Raw genomic sequence first — 19472 nt, forward strand, 5'->3', positions numbered from 1 at the left:
GAAAGAAAAAAGGAAAGAACAAAAAAGAAAAGTAAGAAAGAAAGAAAGAAAGAAAGGAAGGAAGGAAGGAAGGAAGGAAGGAAGGAAGGAAGGAAGGAAGGAAGGAAGGAAGGAAGGAAGGAAAGAAAGAAAGAAAGAAAGAAAGAAAGAAAGAAAGAAAGAAAGAAAGAAAGAAAGAAAGAAAGAAAGAAAGAAAGAAAGAAAACGAAAAGAAAAAAGAAAAGAAAGAAAGTAAGGTTATTTATTATTTGATTATGATTGTAACGTCATGTTCTACACACTTTGGTTACATTCATGACAGGACAGGTAGTTACTGGTGTGTCAAACAGTCACTGACAATTATGTATCTTCAATTCACCTCACTTGCATGTTTTTGGACTGTGGGAGGAAACCGGAGCTCCCGGAGGAAACCCACACAGACACGGAGAGAACATGCAAACTCCACACAGAAAGGACCCGGACCGCTCCACCTGGGAATCGAACCCAGGACCTTCTTGCTGTGAGGCGACAGTGCTACCCACTGAGCCAGCGTGAAGTAAGGTTATTAGTAAGAGCCATTAATATAAAGCAGAAAGACAAAGCTAAAGCAATGCAACTACCGCTCAAGAGACTACAGATAATCATCTGCCTGACCCTGGAGGCTGGAACTGTGTCACTACTGTTCCACACACGGCAAGCAGTGAGCAAAAAACTAAATACTGTACACACAGCAATTTACAGGTCACTGTTCAGATCCCACTAGCACTGGACACTGAGCTGTGGGGGGCGCAGAAGAAGAAAGCTACCAACACACACTGATGAGCCAAAACATTAGAACCACCCACCTAATACACTGTACAACTTTTATAAGAATTTTAAATTCTTGTAATCACTTAGATACTGAGGGAACGTGAGGAGACATGATATAACACGTCTGCTTCTCATTATTAATTATAATCATAGCTCTTTTTGATGGAGCGTTTGGGTATAAAGTGCGCTTTTAAGCACTTTCTGAAGTGTGCAGTTTGATCAAGTGAGCGCTTTACGCTAATTAAAATACATTTAAATTGATTAGACGTCAAAATTTAGTGAAATTTTCGTGAGCTGCACGTTTAATGAGTGGATACGGGAATCATTTCAAATTTAATGAAAAATAAACTGAAAACACCATGGATGATTAGATGGATGGATGGATGTATAAATAAATAAATGGATGAATGGATGGATAGATGGATAAATTAATAAATGGATGGATGGATAGATGGATGGATAGATGGATAAATTAATAAATGGATGGATGGATAGATGGATGGATAGATGGATAAATTAATAAATTGATGGATGGATAGATGGATAGATAGATGGATAAATTAATAAATGGATGGATGGATAGATGGATGGATGGATAGATAGATGGATAAATTAATAAATTGATGGATGGATGGATGGATAGATGGATAAATTAATAAATAGATGGATAGATGGATGGATAGATGGATAAATTAATAAATGGATGGATGGATGGATAAATTAATAAATGGATGGATGGATGGATGGATGGATGAATTAATAAATAGATGGATGGATGGATGGATAGATGGATAAATTAATAAATGGATGGATGGATGGATGGATGAATTAATAAATGGATGGATGGATGGATGGATAGATGGATAAATTAATAAATGGATGGATGGATGAATTAATAAATGGATGGATGGATGGATGGATAGATGGATAAATTAATAAATGGATGGATGGATGGATAGATGGATAAATTAATAAATTGATGGATGGATAGATGGATGGATAGATGGATAAATTAATAAATGGATGGATGGATGGATAAATTAATAAATGGATGGATGGATGGATGGATGGATGAATTAATAAATAGATGGATGGATGGATGGATAGATGGATAAATTAATAAATGGATGGATGGATGGATGGATGAATTAATAAATGGATGGATGGATGGATGGATAGATGGATAAATTAATAAATGGATGGATGGATGGATAGATGGATAAATTAATAAATGGATGGATGGATAGATGGATGGATGGATGGATAGATGGATAAATTAATAAATTGATGGATGGATGGATGGATAGATGGATAAATTAATAAATTGATGGATGGATGGATGGATAGATGGATAAATTAATAAATTGATGGATGGATGGATGGATAGATGGATAAATTAATAAATGGATGGATGGATGGATAGATAGATGGATAAATTAATAAATGGATGGATGGATAGATGGATGGATGGATAGATAGATGGATAAATTAATAAATTGATGGATGGATGGATGGATAGATGGATAAATTAATAAATTGATGGATAGATGGATGGATAGATGGATAAATTAATAAATTGATGGGTGGATGGATACATTAATAAATTAATGGATGGATGGATGGATAAATTAATAAATTAATAAATGGACAGATGGATGGATAGATGGATGGATGTATAAATAAATAAATGGATGGATGGATGGATGGATGGATAAATAGGATAGATGGATGTACGTATAAATAAATAAATGGATGGATGGATGGATAAATAGGATAGATGGATGTACAGTGTATCACAAAAGTGAGTACACCCCTCACATTTCTGCAAATATTTTATTATATATTTTCATGGGACAACACTATAGAAATAAAACTTGGATATAACTTAGAGTAGTCAGTGTACAACTTGTATTGCAGTGTAGATTTACTGTCTTCTGAAAATAACTCAACACACAGCCATTAATGTCTAAATAGCTGCAACATAAGTGAGTGACATGTCCAAATTGTGCCCAAAGTGTCAATATTTTGTGTGACCACCATTATTATCCAGCACTGCCTTAACCCTCCTGGGCATGGAATTCACCAGAGCTGCACAGGTTGCTACTGGAATCCTCTTCCACTCCTCCATGATGACATCACGGAGCTGGTGGATGTTAGACACCTTGAACTCCTCCACCTTCCACTTGAGGATGCCCCACAGGTGCTCCATTGGGTTTAGTCCATCACCTTTACCTTCAGCTTCCTCAGCAAGGCAGTTGTCATCTTGGAGGTTGTGTTTGGGGTCGTTATCCTGTTGGAAAACTGCCATGAGGCCCAGTTTTCGAAGGGAGGGGATCATGCTCTGTTTCAGAATGTCACAGTACATGTTGGAATTCATGTTTCCCTCAATGAACTGCAGCTCCCCAGTGCCAGCAACACTCATGCAGCCCAAGACCATGATGCTACCACCACCATGCTTAACTGTAGGCAAGATACAGTTGTCTTGGTACTTCTCACCAGGGCGCCGCCACACATGCTGGACACCATCTGAGCCAAACAAGTTTATCTTGGTCTCGTCAGACCACAGGGCATTCCAGTAATCCATGTTCTTGGACTGCTTGTCTTCAGCAAACTGTTTGCTGGCTTTCTTGTGTGTCAGCTTCCTTCTGGGATGACGACCATGCAGACCGAGTTGATGCAGTGTGCGGCGTATGGTCTGAGCACTGACAGGCTGACCTCCCACGTCTTCAACCTCTGCAGCAATGCTGGCAGCACTCATGTGTCTATTTTTTAAAGCCAACCTCTGGATATGACGCCGAACACGTGGACTCGACTTCTTTGGTCGACCCTGGCGAAGCCTGTTCCGAGTGGAACCTGTCCTGGAAAACCGCTGTATGACCTTGGCCACCATGCTGTAGCTCAGTTTCAGGGTGTTAGCAATCTTCTTATAGCCCAGGCCATCTTTGTGGAGAGCAACAATTCTATTTCTCACATCCTCAGAGAGTTCTTTGCCATGAGGTGCCATGTTGAATATCCAGTGGCCAGTATGAGAGAATTGTACCCAAAACACCAAATTTAACAGCCCTGCTCCCCATTTACACCTGGGACCTTGACACATGACACCAGGGAGGGACAACGACACATTTGGGCACAATTTGCACATGTTCACTGTGGGGTGTACTCACTTATGTTGCCAGCTATTTAGACATTAATGGCTGTGTGTTGAGTTATTTTCAGAAGACAGTAAATCTACACTGCTATACAAGCTGTACACTGACTACTCTAAGTTATATCCAAGTTTCATGTCTATAGTGTTGTCCCATGAAAAGATATAATGAAATATTTGCAGAAATGTGAGGGGTGTACTCACTTTTGTGATACACTGTACGTATAAATAAATAAATGGATGGATGGATGGATTGTTAAAGAAACAAAGAAAGGAATCAGTGGTCGGACGCAAGGTTTGAACCCAGGTTTCTAGGACCGATATTGTTGTGCAGCACCCAAACTATATATAATATACACACACTGAGCACTTTATTAGGCAAACCTAACTGGTCTGTATATTTAATGATTTGTATATGCTACAATTATGTATATATGCTACTGAATAATGACTATATAGAACAGATGGATGGATGGATGGATGGATGGATAAATACATGGCTTGATAATGGTGCAGTATAAAAACCTGTGTGTGTGTGTGTGTGTGTTTCTAAACTCTGTGTGAAACTTTGTGTGTGTGTAGAGAGGAGTGTGTTTGACATTTTGCAGGATGAGCAGAACATGATTCAGAGATTTTTTTTTCCTCCCAACTGTTCGGCTCTTTCTTTTTCATTAGTGATGCCAACAGGTTGAGCAGAAATGTGACACGACATTTATAGCTGAACTCAGTCAGCCGACTCTCCCACCAGTAAACACACACACACACACACACACACACACACACACCCTTCTGTGTATGGGGCTGCATAGTCACAGGTCAGTCAAAGTGTCCATGCTAACTCCTGTCCACCATTAAAAGCACCTTTAACAGGCACCGGGTATCAGAACTGGACATCGGAGCAATACAAGAAGGTCGACTAGTCAGACGAGCCTTGTTTTCTTCAGGAGCATCGTTTACTGGTGGAAGAGATGCACCAAGGTGAACTGTAGACGAACTTGAAGGAGCTCCTGGTAACGTCCAGGGACCAGATACCTCAGGAGTCTGAGTCTTGGCAGGGTCAGAGCTGTTCTGCCAGCAGATTGTGTTTTGCTCACAGGTGTAATAATATCATAAATATCAGAATGGCTGCTGTTTTTCGGTCTCTGGTGGAAGCATTTTTGTCTCAGTCGCTCAGTGACCTCCTGAAAGATTTGGGAAACGGATCACGAAGACTGAATCTCTGCATTTTGAATATAACTAAGGGCAGCAGGGACAGACAAGACCAGACAATTTGTGGCAGGAATACTGATGGGGGGGGCCATGAGCAACGCTTTTAATAAAGACCCAGAGGTGGAGAGGGTGGAAGAGTCCCTGAATTCAAGGTCTAAGCCGAAAGAGCCGCCTGAGTCTCACGGGGCCGGGCTATATCCAAATAAAAATAGGAAGAAAAATGTGAAGAAGGCGTGAAGGGACTTTGGGTTCAGACGGGTGGAAACTAAGTGTCACTAAAACAGAACCAACTGTGAACGAAGTTCTAGTTTTTATTAGCTGATCTATGTCTACCAAGGGTGGAGCTCAAAGAAACAATGGTGGTTAAAAACGGGCTGTGTTCCAAATCTCACTCTACCCCAGTAACGTCTGTCTAAATAGTGCAAGATGTAAGCTTGATCGAGCTAAGCGCAACACCTAATGTACGTTTACCCAGACCCAAAAATAGCATTGAGAACCTCAGATACAACATGTGAGGTTCAAACCCAGGTCCCCGAGATCTCAGACCTGTGTCGGCTTTCAAACAATGAGACCAGATCATTAACAAGCCTAGCAAGTACACTAGTATGCATACACACACACACACACACACACACAGTGTGATGATCTCTCTATACAAACACATTTTACATCATCCTACACTCCCGAGAAGAGGGCATGTCTAAATTCTTAGATCCCTTAAAATGCTCCTACTGAGGCGCCTTAATTCTGAGTGATGATCTGACTGAATAACGAGGGAGCAGCTGATGCTTCCTTAGAGCTAAAGGCAATCCCAGCATGCAGTGCGGCACAACTTTACTCACAAAAATGACAAACGAATGCAGTGCAACCAACGGAGTTCTTTTTAAATGTAAATAAACGTGACGTAATCGTTGTAATCTCTGCATAAGTATTGCGTCTAAATAAACTGCCTTATGAGTTCAATGCCTTATTAGAATCCTCTCTACTGAGGCAGCTGCCCAGGTAGGCAGTAGGCAGCAAGACCCAATGTCTTCATGTATCATTTATAACGACTCAATAGAGGTGTATGTAGCGCTTATGAATGTCTTATTAAGGTCCGGATCATCGCACAGTGAGGTCTGTGCTCCTCACAATATTACTGACACACAGTCGGTCTGAGATTATAAAGCAGTTTTACAGTTGTGCGTGTGCGTGTGTGTGTGTGTGTGTACCTTTAGTAGTGAGGGTCCTGGAGGACAGTTCCAGTGAGGTCAGGATCTCTGAGCCGATGTTCTCCAGTGTGACTGTGATCTGCTGAGCCTCTCCATTAAACAGCTGCAGAGACACACTGCTGGATAGATCCTCTCCTGATACACGTACACAGCTGAACACACACACACACACACACGGGTTGGGTCAATCAAACATTGAGCTTCTATGAAATATTTTACTATTTTTTTCCTAATCTAGTCATTTCTAATTCCCAACACAACCCCCGTCCAGTACTGTGACAGTATAATATCCAAGCAATTGAAAGTTAAGGGCCTTGCTCAAGGGCCCAACAGTGGCAACTTGTTAGTGGTGGGGCTTGAAGCAGCAACCTTTCGATTACTAGTCCAGTACCCTAACCACTAGGCTACAACTGTCCTATAATAATTTGGAAGAACTTTTTTCTCCCATGAATCATCCACCGCTCTTGAAGGCACTTCGTCCAGTCAGCAGAGGTCGCTTTCGCAGCAGTGTGAAAACCCTCCCTGTCAATCTCTGTCCCGCAGGCTCAGTCAACTGTGTCGGATGACACTACTCGTGTCCAGAGTAACACTACTTGCAACATTTGTGGTTCCCTCATGACGCAAATATTAAAAAAAGAAAGAAAAAAAAACAGTACCATGCCAATGATTCCCACCCAAGTTTCCAAAAAATTTAATCAAAAGAAAGGAAGATGCCGTCCTTGAAATCCGAATCTGTCGTATAGACCTCACAAAGAAAAGCGGGTGATAAGAAGAGCCCAAGATGAGCTGGCAGACGAGACCGGTATTTAAGAAATCCTGACCAGCTGCAGCGAATAAACATAATGAGGCGCAGAGACTGCCCTGTCAACTGTGTCAGATAACACTACTCTTGGGTCAGGTCGATGGTCAATGGTTCCCACCAAAGTTCCCCAAAACTCAATCAATAGAATAGGAGAAGCCTCAGAACCTGCTGTATAGACCTCTCAAAGAAAAGCGGGTGATAAGAAGAGCCCAAGATGAGCTGGCTGACGAATCCGGTGTTTAAAGAATCCTGACCAGCTGCAGCGAATACGCGTAATGAGGCGCAGAGACTGCCCTTGAAGTGGCGATTAAAGAAACAAGCACTGTCATACTTATGTGGGTTTCATGCCTCTAAGGTCCATAACACTTTTGCAGCAGCATTGAAAAACCCTTCCTGTCAACTTCTGTCCCTCAGGCACAGTCAACTTTGTCAGAAAACACTACTCTTGGGTCAGGTCGATGGTCAATGGTTACCACCAAAGTTCCCCAAAACTCAATCAATAGAATAGGAGAAGCCTCAGAACCTGCTGTATAGACCTCACAAAGAAAAGCGGGTGATAAGAAGAGCCCAAGATGAGCTGGCTGACAAATCCGGTGTTTAAAGAATCCTGACCAGCTGCAGCGAATACGCGTAATGAGGCGCAGAGACTGCCCTTGAAGTGGCGATTAAAGAAACAAGCACTGTCATACTTATGTGGGTTTCATGCCTCTAAGGTCCATAACACTTTTGCAGCAGCATTGAAAAACCCTTCCTGTCAACTTCTGTCCCTCAGGCACAGTCAACTTTGTCAGAAAACACTACTCTTGGGTCAGGTCGACAGGTTGTACACAGAGAGGTCGCCTACAATCATACAAGCTCATGCTTGTGATGCAAATATAAAAAAAAACAGTCAGAGACAAAAAAAAAAAAAAAAACCGGTACCATGCCAATGGTTCCCACCAAAGTTCCCCAAAACTCAATCAATAGAATAGGAGAAGCCTCAGAACCTGCTGTATAGACCTCACAAAGAAAAGCCCAAGATGAGCTGGCTGACGAATCCGGTGTTTAAAGAATCCCAACCAGCTGCAGCGAATATGCGTAATGAGGTGCAGAGTTAAGGAATAAGCACCGTCATACTGTCATGCTTATGCTCTTCATGCCCCCTAACGGTCCATAAGAGTTTGGCGGATGGATATGATACTGTAATTCACAGAGGTAGCTTCATTTTCCTTACTTTGAGTTACTGATTACTTTTGTGAGACATGTTCATTAAATCCAAACTGCCTAATTTTTCAGACGGTAAGTGACAAGTTTAGGTACATTACAGCTTTCATTTTTGAGCAAGCACCCAGAATAGTTAATACAGTATTATGGTAAGGGTGGAAGATACAGACTTATGTACAGACCCTAAACCTTAAACACAGTGGTCATGAAAATTTAAGCATGGCTAAACGTCCATACTCAGAGAGTGTCCAAAGTGTCTACAACTGGAAGACGTGGATGTCAGTCAAACGCGATGGACCAATTAGAACTGATGCAGAGTTTGGTTGAGATTTTCTGTTAAAGTTCTGTCACGTTTTTAGATGATTAAAAACCAAAGTGCGGCCGCTCAGGTGGCGCAGCGGTAAAGTACGCTAGCGCACCAGAGTTGGGGTTTTGAATACATCGTATCGAATCTCAGCTCTGCCTCTCCGACTGGGCTGGGCGGCAGCATGAACAACGACTGGCTGTTGTTCACGGTTGGAGGGTAAGAAAGTCGGATCATAGGTCCTCATAACTGGTGCGACTGTGGCCCCTGCTGGCTGACTGATGGCGCCTGCACAGGGCTGAGGAATAATGCTGATGGGGGTGTGGCCCTCCGTACACAGTGCCCGTCAAGTGTATGAACTCGACTCGTGCAGGTGAAAAATGCAGTCTGTACTGACTGTACGTGCCGGAGGGGGCGTCCTCAGTCAGCGGTGAAGGGTCGAATCAGTATAGAGGACGCAATCAGGGTAATTGGACACGACTAGACTGGGGAGAAAGATTGGGGGGAAAAAAAAAAAAAAAAAAATATATATATATATATACAGTGTATCACAAAAGTGAGTACACCCCTCACATTTCTGCAGATATTTAAGTATATCTTTTCATGGGACAACACTGACAAAATGACACTTTGACACAATGAAAAGTAGTCTGTGTGCAGCTTATATAACAGTGTAAATGTATTCTTCCCTCAAAATAACTCAATATACAGCCATTAATGTCTAAACCACCGGCAACAAAAGTGAGTACACCCCTAAGAGACTACACCCCTAAATGTCCAAATTGAGCACTGCTTGTCATTTTCCCTCCAAAATGTCATGTGATTTGTTAGTGTTACTAGGTCTCAGGTGTGCATAGGGAGCAGGTGTGTTCAATTTAGTAGTACAGCTCTCACACTCTCTCATACTGGTCACTGAAAGTTCCAACATGGCACCTCATGGCAAAGAACTCTCTGAGGATCTTAAAAGACGAATTGTTGCGCTACATGAAGATGGCCAAGGCTACAAGAAGATTGCCAACACCCTGAAACTGAGCTGCAGCACAGCGGCCAAGATCATCCAGCGTTTTAAAAGAGCAGGGTCCACTCAGAACAGACCTCGCGTTGGTCGTCCAAAGAAGCTGAGTGCACGTGCTCAGCGTCACATCCAACTGCTGTCTTTGAAAGATAGGCGCAGGAGTGCTGTCAGCATTGCTGCAGAGATTGAAAAGGTGGGGGGTCAGCCTGTCAGTGCTCAGACCATACGCCGCACACTACATCAAATTAGTCTGCATGGCTTTCACCCCAGAAGGAAGCCTCTTCTGAAGTCTCTACACAAGAAAGCCCGCAAACAGTTTGCTGAAGACATGTCAACAAAGGACATGGATTACTGGAACCATGTCCTATGGTCTGATGAGACCAAGATTAATTTATTTGGTTCAGATGGTCTCAAGCATGTGTGGCGGCAATCAGGTGAGGAGTACAAAGATAAGTGTGTCATGCCTACAGTCAAGCATGGTGGTGGGAATGCCATGGTCTGGGGCTGCATGAGTGCAGCAGGTGTTGGGGTGTTACATTTCATTGAGGGACACATGAACTCCAATATGTACTGTGAAATACTGAAGCAGAGCATGATCCCCTCCCTCCGGAAACTGGGTCGCAGGGCAGTGTTCCAGCATGATAATGACCCCAAACACACCTCTAAGATGACCACTGCTTTATTGAAGAGGCTGAGGGTAAAGGTGATGGACTGGCCAAGCATGTCTCCAGACCTAAACCCAATAGAACATCTTTGGGGCATCCTCAAGCGGAAGGTGGAGGAGCGCAAAGTCTCGAATATCCGCCAGCTCCGTGATGTCGTCATGGAGGAGTGGAAAAGCATTCCAGTGGCAACCTGTGAAGCTCTGGTAAACTCCATGCCCAGGAGAGTTAAGGCAGTTCTGGGAAATAATGGTGGCCACACAAAATATTGACACTTCAGGAACTTTCACTAAGGGGTGTACTCACTTTTGTTGCCAGTGGTTTAGACATTAATGGCTGTATATTGAGTTATTTTGAGGGAAGAATAAATTTACACTGTTATATAAGCTGCACACAGACTACTTTTCATTGTGTCAAAGTGTCATTTTGTCAGTGTTGTCCCATGAAAAGATATATTTAAATATCTGCAGAAATGTGAGGGGTGTACTCACTTTTGTGATACACTGTATATTAGGGCTGTCGAAGTTAACACGATAATAACGCATTAACGCATTCTCAATTTAACGCGATTATAAAAATTAGTGCCGTTAACGCAAATTCTAGTTCATGTTGAGACTTGACTGGTAGAACAAACGTTTTAATGTCGGACTTGCCACCGTTTTTTATTTGCGGTTTGTTAACATAATGTTACCGAGCGTGGTAGTGTCGTAGTAATGCACTTGCATAATAAAGAAGCTGCCAGTCCTCCATTCACGTAACGCTAGGACGGACACTTAAAAATCCTCCTTTTGGAGTGAACTGGTTTCATTTTTGATCAATATTATTTACCATTGGCTCAGGTACATGTCAAAACAAATGCTTTGTATTTCATTGGTTTAACAGCCTCATTTCACTGCTTACAGCGCTACCACTGGCCAATCGGAGAAGGTCCGCCCTCTAAATGCTAGTCTGTGATTGGGTGGTTGAATTTCGCCCGCCCTCTCTGTTTTGTAAACATGATCAGGAACGCGGTGAAAATGCCAAAAAGTAAACTTTTGAGGCAGCGATGAACGGACCTAAATATGAAAAGACACAACATTTAGTGAGTAAAACAGTCATTTGTTATATAATTCTTGCTTAAATTGGTCAAAAACTCTGTTATATGGGTTCTGGATTCATTCTGTGTGTTGCAGTAGCATGTCCCCCTGTTCCTAATATGATGTCCGGCTTTTTGGGGTGTTATGTCCTCCTTTTTGTTACTATGAATCTGGCCACCCTAGTCTAAACACACTCAGTTCGTGTAGAAACGTCCATTAAACCACTGGATAGTATTACTGCCTAGTATGTGAGTGAATAAAACTCCCTTACAGTTTTCTCTTGTCCCAGCAGTTTTTAACATCAGTACATTTAGCATAAAATGTGTTCACCATTTTAATTGTAACATTTCACTTAAAAATCCTTGTTTTCTATAACATTTACACAGATTTTTTTTTAATGCGATTAATCGCGATTAACTATATGAAATTCTGAGATTAATCGCGATTAAAAATTGTAATCGTTTGACAGCCCTAATATATATATATATATATACTGTATATATATATATATATATATATATATATATATATATATATATTAGGGCTGTCAAACGATTAAAATTATATAAAATTATATATCTTGTCCCGGCTTATATATATATACAGTGTATCACAAAAGTGAGTACACCCCTCACATTTCTGCAGATATTTAAGTATATCTTTTCATGGGACAACACTGACAAAATGACACTTTGACACAATGAAAAGTAGTCTGTGTGCAGCTTATATAACAGTGTAAATTTATTCTTCCCTCAAAATAACTCAATATACAGCCATTAATGTCTAAACCACCGGCAACAAAAGTGAGTACACCCCTAAGAGACTACACCCCTAAATGTCCAAATTGAGCACTGCTTGTCATTTTCCCTCCAAAATGTCATGTGACTCGTTAGTGTTACTAGGTCTCAGGTGTGCATAGGGAGCAGGTGTGTTCAATTTAGTAGTACAGCTCTCACACTCTCTCATACTGGTCACTGAAAGTTCCAACATGGCACCTCATGGCAAAGAACTCTTTGAGGATCTTAAAAGATGAATTGTTGTGCTACATGAAGATGGCCAAGGCTACAAGAAGATTGCCAACACCCTGAAACTGAGCTGCAGCACAGTGGCCAAGATCATCCAGCGTTTTAAAAGAGCAAGGTCCACTCAGAACAGACCTCGCGTTGGTCGTCCAAAGAAGCTGAGTGCACGTGCTCAGCGTCACATCCAACCGCTGTCTTTGAAAGATAGGCGCAGGAGTGCTGTCAGCATTGCTGCAGAAATTGAAAAGGTGGGGGGTCAGCCTGTCAGTGCTCAGACCATACGCCGCACACTACATCAAATTGGTCTGCATGGCTGTCACCTCAGAAGGAAGCCTCTTCTGAAGCCTCTACACAAGAAAGCCCCCAAACAGTTTGCTGAAGACATGTCAACAAAGGACATGGATTACTGGAACCATGTCCTATGGTCTGATGAGACCAAGATTAATTTGTTTGGTTCAGATGGTCTCAAGCATGTGTGGCGGCAATCAGGTGAGGAGTACAAAGATAAGTGTGTCATGCCTACAGTCAAGCATGGTGGTGGGAATGCCATGGTCTGTGGCTGCATGAGTGCAGCAGGTGTTGGGGAGTTACATTTCATTGAGGGACACATGAACTCCAATATGTACTGTGAAATACTGAAGCAGAGCATGATCCCCTCCCTCTGGAAACTGGGTCGCAGGGCAGTGTTCCAGCATGATAATGACCCCAAACACACCTCTAAGACGACCACTGCTTTATTGAAGAGGCTGAGGGTAAAGGTGATGGACTGGCCAAGCATGTCTCCAGACCTAAACCCAATAGAACATATTTGGGGCATCCTCAAGCGGAAGGTGGAGGAGCGAAAAGTCTCGAATATCCGCCAGCTCCGTGATGTCGTCATGGAGGAGTGGAAAAGCATTCCAGTGGCAACCTGTGAAGCTCTGGTAAACTCCATGCCCAGGAGAGTTAAGGCAGTTCTGGGAAATAATGGTGGCCACACAAAATATTGACACTTCAGGAACTTTCACTAAGGGGTGTACTCACTTTTGTTGCCGGTGGTTTAGACATTAATGGCTGTATATTGAGTTATTTTGAGGGAAGAATAAATTTACACTGTTATATAAGCTGCACACAGACTACTTTTCATTGTGTCAAAGTGTCATTTTGTCAGTGTTGTCCCATGAAAAGATATACTTAAATATCTGCAGAAATGTGAGGGGTGTACTCACTTTTGTGATACACTGTATAAGCCGGGACAAGATAGGTTTTCTTTATCTCAGGTGAGAGATTTATCATTTATAAAGTGATTTTTATTGTGTTTAAATAGTGTTTTTAGATGTGGCAGTAGTTGATGATTAGAGTTTAAGTAGATCAGTGTGTTTTAATTTCTGAATTGCTGTTGCAGATGAGTTGTAGATCAGTGTCACATGTCATCAAGATGCACCTTGTTACGGCAGTTGCAGAGTGAGCTGGCAATGAATGGCGCTCTGTTGGAACGTATCTTTGTGTGTTATTTGCTTTACACACAAACAATGACCTTATTTACATTAAGTGTTATTTACATTAAGTGTTATTTACATTAAGTGTTCTTTACATTAAGTGTTATTTACATTAAGTGTTCTTTACATTAAGTGTTAATTACATTAAGAGTTCTTTACATTAAGTGTTCTTTACATTAAGTGTTAATTAAATTAAGTGTAATTTACATTAAGTGTTAATTACATTAAGTGTTAATTACATTAAGTGTTATTTACATTAAGTGTTCTTTACATTAAGTGTTCTTTACATTAAGTGTTAATTACATTAAGTGTTAATTACATTAAGTGTTATTTACATTAAGTGTTCTTTACATTAAGTGTTAATTACATTAAGTGTTCTTTACATTAAGTGTTAATTACATTAAGTGTTATTTACATTAAGTGTTCTTTACATTAAGTGTTCTTTACATTAAGTGTTAATTACATTAAGTGTTCTTTACATTAAGTGTTCTTTACATTAAGTGTTAATTACATTAAGTGTTATTTACATTAAGTGTTCTTTACATTAAGTGTTAATTACATTAAGTGTTCTTTACATTAAGTGTTCTTTACATTAAGTGTTAATTACATTAAGTGTTATTTACATTAAGTGTTAATTACATTAAGTGTTCTTTACATTAAGTGTTCTTTACATTAAGTGTTAATTACATTAAGTGTTATTTACATTAAGTGTTATTTACATTAAGTGTTCTTTACATTAAGTGTTCTTTACATTAAGTGTTCTTTACATTAAGTGTTAATTACATTAAGTGTTATTTACATTAAGTGTTATTTACATTAAGTGTTCTTTACATTAAGTGTTCTTTACATTAAGTGTTCTTTACATTAAGTGTTCTTTACATTAAGTGTTAATTACATTAAGTGTTCTTTACATTAAGTGTTAATTACATTAAGTGTTCATTACATTAAGTGTTATTTACATTAAGTGTTCATTACATTAAGTGTTATTTACATTAAGTGTTCATTACATTAAGTGTTATTTACATTAAGTGTTATTTACATTAAGTGTTCATTACATTAAGTGTTATTTACATTAAGTGTTATTTACATTAAGTGTTCATTACATTAAGTGTTATTTACATTAAGTGTTAATTACATTAAGGGTTAATTACATTAAGTGTTAATTACATTAAGTGTTCTTTACATTAAGTGTTCTTTACATTAAGTGTTAATTACATTAAGGGTTAATTACATTAAGTGTTCATTACATTAAGTGTTAATTACATTAAGGGTTAATTACATTAAGTGTTAATTACATTAAGTGTTCTTTACATTAAGTGTTCTTTACATTAAGTGTTAATTACATTAAGGGTTAATTACATTAAGTGTTCATTACATTAAGTGTTATTTACATTAAGTGTTAATTACATTAAGGGTTAATTACATTAAGTGTTCATTACATTAAGTGTTCTTTACATTAAGTGTTCTTTACATTAAGTGTTAATTACATTAAGTGTTCATTACATTAAGTGTTATTTACATTAAGTGTTCTTTACATTAAGTGTTATTTACATTAAGTGTTCTTTACATTAAGTGTTCTTTACATTAAGTGTTAATTACATTAAGTGTTAATTACATTAAGTGTTAATTACATTAAGTGTTATTTACATTAAGTGTTCTTTACATTAAGTGTTCTTTACATTAAGTGTTCTTTACATTAAGTGTTATTTACATTAAATGTTGTTTACATTAAGCAACAGTATCGGATCAGATTACACATATTTTTTCCCTCCGATATCCGATCCAGTGATTTGGGCCAATATCAGACCGATACCAATACAGAGTATCAGATCGGTGCCAGCCCTACTAAAGACGGAGAAAACTAACAAATAAAGAAATAAACACGTAAATCATATTAATATAAAATTATTATATGGAAAAAGAAATAAAAAGTGAATAAATATGGTGAAATTGTACTGAACTGTGGTAAAATGAAACATACCGTGGTAGGGAGGTGGTGAGCTGGAGGCGTGGCAGTGATGGTACCACCTCCACCACACAGCCACTGGAGTTCACTCCAACCAAACTGTCCAACATACAGTCACTGTTCACACCAAACACTGACGTCTGGTAACCTACACACACACACACACACACACACACACACACACACACACACACACACACAGGAAACAGTTTACTTGAACCCTTCGGCATGACATAACCTATAATAAGACACTTTCATTTGTTATATATACAAATACACAAGTACAGTACAATTTCATTCTTTTTTCCGTGTATCCCAGCTCAGCCATTGTACTGCACCCCTGGAGCCAAGAGGATTACCAGTGGCTGCTTAACAGAGCCAGGGTTCGAACCCACAAACTTTCGATTGATAGCCCGATGCTCTACCCACTAGGCTACCACTGTCCCTGCCAGATGTCATATGCTGCCATAAGTGCTCATTACAGTTGATTTATTTATTTATGTATTATACAGTGTTATGCTATGAGAGCTATGACATTATATAACATGACATGGTTATATCATGGTAATGTGTGAAATCTTGATGTCCCGATGTCTTGCCGTTCTCTTGGTGTAACATCATGTTTCGTTTGATGCTCTGAAATCGGTTTAGCTGCTTCCATTAGACCACCCTGCGATAAAGTCCTGAATGTCTGGGTGCTGCAGAGATGGTTGTCCATCACACAGGTTCTCTTATTACTGTGCTGGACTTATAGAGCTATTTTAAACTGACTGTTCGTGTCACGGTCAGTGTACACTGCGTAAATTGAGGTTCCTTAGCGATCCACTTAACAATTTGAAGTGCCACAGCAAGGGCACTTTTAAGTATTTTCTGAATCCACCATATATCCTCATAAACGTAGCTTTTTTTTTTTATAGATGAGGTGTGTAGTTAGGCTTACCTTTGACTGTGATGGTGCCAGCTGTGCGTGGTACTCCTACCAGAGTGACGGGATACAGACCTGACTCGGCCGGTAGAGACAGGGCAGCGGGTAGAGACTCGAAATCCACGCCGGATGTCAACAGACCCTAGAACACACAAGCAACAAAATGTAGGCGTGTCTTCTACCTGACTGACATCACACATGAACACCACCCTTCTTCACCTTGCAGCTGATAAACCCACACGATGATGCCTAAATTAATATTATGTTTTTGAAGGAACCCGATTGGGTTAAGTGGGTCACCCGGTTGCCCTGTATACATGCACTCATCTGAGAACAACACCGCTACAGGCATGGTTGCAGGAGTGATCCCCTACATCGTATCGTACATTTAATACATGCCTATAGGATCACTAGTTGTCTTCTCTTCCCTATCAGACCAGTTCAGCTAAAGAAAACCCTACAAGAAGCATTAAAACCCTGAAGTTCACTAGGATAAGGCCACAATCCCAAAATCCTTCAGCTGCTTCTAGAAAGCACTACAGTGTCTGAATACTGATTTGCTTTCTTGACCGATTCATTTCAGTGGTATCTGACAAAGTTTTTTCACACTGGTGCAGACTGACATGCTTGATTCATGCAAATATTGGACACTTGTGGGCACTCAGTTGGCACCACAGTAAGATCTGGGGTTTGAATCTGTAAATCTTGAATGTGGCGCCCAGTCGGGCACCTATATAACCAAACAGCCCAGCCATTAAGGGTTCCAAGCTCAAATAAAATTGAACAACTGTGGTGACCCCTAAATACGGGATCAGCCAAAAAAAATAAAGGCATGAATGTAAGGGTTTCCATAAAATGGACTGCTTTTCCATTAATGTGAAGAGAATAAAGAATGATGTGTCCATGTGGCTTTCCTCCAGGTAGGTACTCTGATTTACTCTCACATCTAAAAAGGATTAAACTGGTCCTAGTTGTGAGTGAGTAAATAAAAGCGTGCTTCACTTTAAAAGATCTGCACCCTGTACATGTTGTCCAAGTTATTAAAAAGGACTATATTGAGGACTGCAAAAAAACCTTTAGAGTTTCGAGGCAGACTGTCTTGAGGTCTGGTGACAATAAAGTAAAAATTTTGACATACATTGGAAGTTGTTTGGTATTCATTTAACAATAATGCAAAATACGATGGTGGTAGCACTGTGTTATGTGAAGCAGGAACGAGAAGTGAAAGTGTAAAACATGGTGGTGGAAGATTCATGATTGTTCAGGATTGACAAAGTAACACAGTGCACAGTTCAAAAAGATTGTAGATAACAGCAGCTCATATTTGTTAGAATATTTTAACTGGGGATGTAACAGGGCGGGTCGAGCATCGTTACAGAGGCGCCGGATTGAAGCCCTGTACCAACGGAATATGAACCCAATTTCAGGACACTAAGGGTGTGTTTGAAAACCTAGGGAGCTGCCTTGCTGTCTTACTGTCTACATAGGCAGCTGACTTAGTAGAGAGGATTCTAATAAGTTAGTGACTTAAAAGGCAGGTTATTCGAACGCACTACGTAGACAGCGATTCCATCGGGTTTAGCATTTCGCGTTTAGCATTTAGCATCTCGCCATTAAAACCAATAAACTGAGGTAGCACAGCACGCTAACGTCAATAACATCTCCCTTCACGTACCGATAACGGTTAAATTTCCTGACAAGCCCGAACTTGCAAATAAAAACACTCGGTACAAGTTTATACAAGTTAAAAATCAGTAATATTTTATTTACGTTTGAAAATAACTCCATTCGTTTCTCCGCCCCGTCAGCCATGAATGCTGGGATTGTCTTGATCACTAAGGCAGCGTCAGACGCTCACTCGTTCTTGAGCCAAAATAACATTGAAATAATAAGATGCCTCAGAAGTGTGGATTTGAAGGCATCTAGGATTTCGAACAGCCTCATTCTCGGGAGCGCGCACAGGATGACGTAAAATGCTGCCTATGTAGACAGCACACTAGCTTTTCGAACACACCCTAAATCAAGGTAGAATAACTATGAAGAATAACTAAAAAGATGCTTTTTTCTCCCAATTTATCATAGCCAATTAGTCTTCCGTTGCTGGGGACCTTGATTGCATCCGAGGAGGGTATATTTGCTTGACACATGCTCCCATCGATGCGTGTGCAGTCCACCGACTTCTTCATATTCGCCTGTACTTCGGTGGATTTGTGCGTGAGGCCAGTCTTGCGCATGAAGAGTCATGCGCTGATCTCCACATTCCTTAATTTTTTGTACTTAAGCCTCTGACTACTAAACAGGGTCCTTACACAGCGTAGAAGACGCCGCACCCTTTTAAATCCGGTCTTTTCCCACACAGCAGACTAGTTGCCAATTTTGCTACAGGCACTACCGATTGTGCCTGTTAGGGGGCACCCAGTTGACCGGTAGCAGAGCTGAGAATCAAACTCAGCGAGTTTAGCATCCCCAATTACTGAACTGGTATGCAAGCAGAATGAGAAAAGAAGGACAGATATACCAGGGAACTTCATCACTTGGCTCATGACTAAACAGCTGGATCCAACGACAAAAAAATGTAAAAGGATGCCAGTATAAGACCTGGTGTAAAAGAATCTGAGCCCAGGGCAGCCCAGCACACTGCAGGGAAGAACACAACACAACACAG

The 19472-nt window shown here is 40.4% G+C and overlaps 1 protein-coding gene across 1 annotated transcript in view; it reads right to left on the reverse strand.

The window, feature by feature from the left end:
* trappc9 (trafficking protein particle complex subunit 9) overlaps positions 1 to 19472 on the reverse strand; it is a 344576-nt gene that overhangs the window by 207960 nt on the left and 117144 nt on the right. The window contains exons 13-15 of the mRNA XM_063018274.1: positions 16823 to 16949; positions 15898 to 16030; positions 6355 to 6506 (exon numbers count right to left, since the gene is read on the reverse strand). Coding sequence (XP_062874344.1) covers positions 6355 to 6506; positions 15898 to 16030; positions 16823 to 16949 — 412 coding nt within the window. The remainder of the gene's footprint in view (positions 1 to 6354; positions 6507 to 15897; positions 16031 to 16822; positions 16950 to 19472) is intronic.

The sequence above is a fragment of the Trichomycterus rosablanca genome, chromosome 1 (assembly GCF_030014385.1).
Source record: "Trichomycterus rosablanca isolate fTriRos1 chromosome 1, fTriRos1.hap1, whole genome shotgun sequence".
Lineage (NCBI taxonomy): Eukaryota > Metazoa > Chordata > Actinopteri > Siluriformes > Trichomycteridae > Trichomycterus > Trichomycterus rosablanca.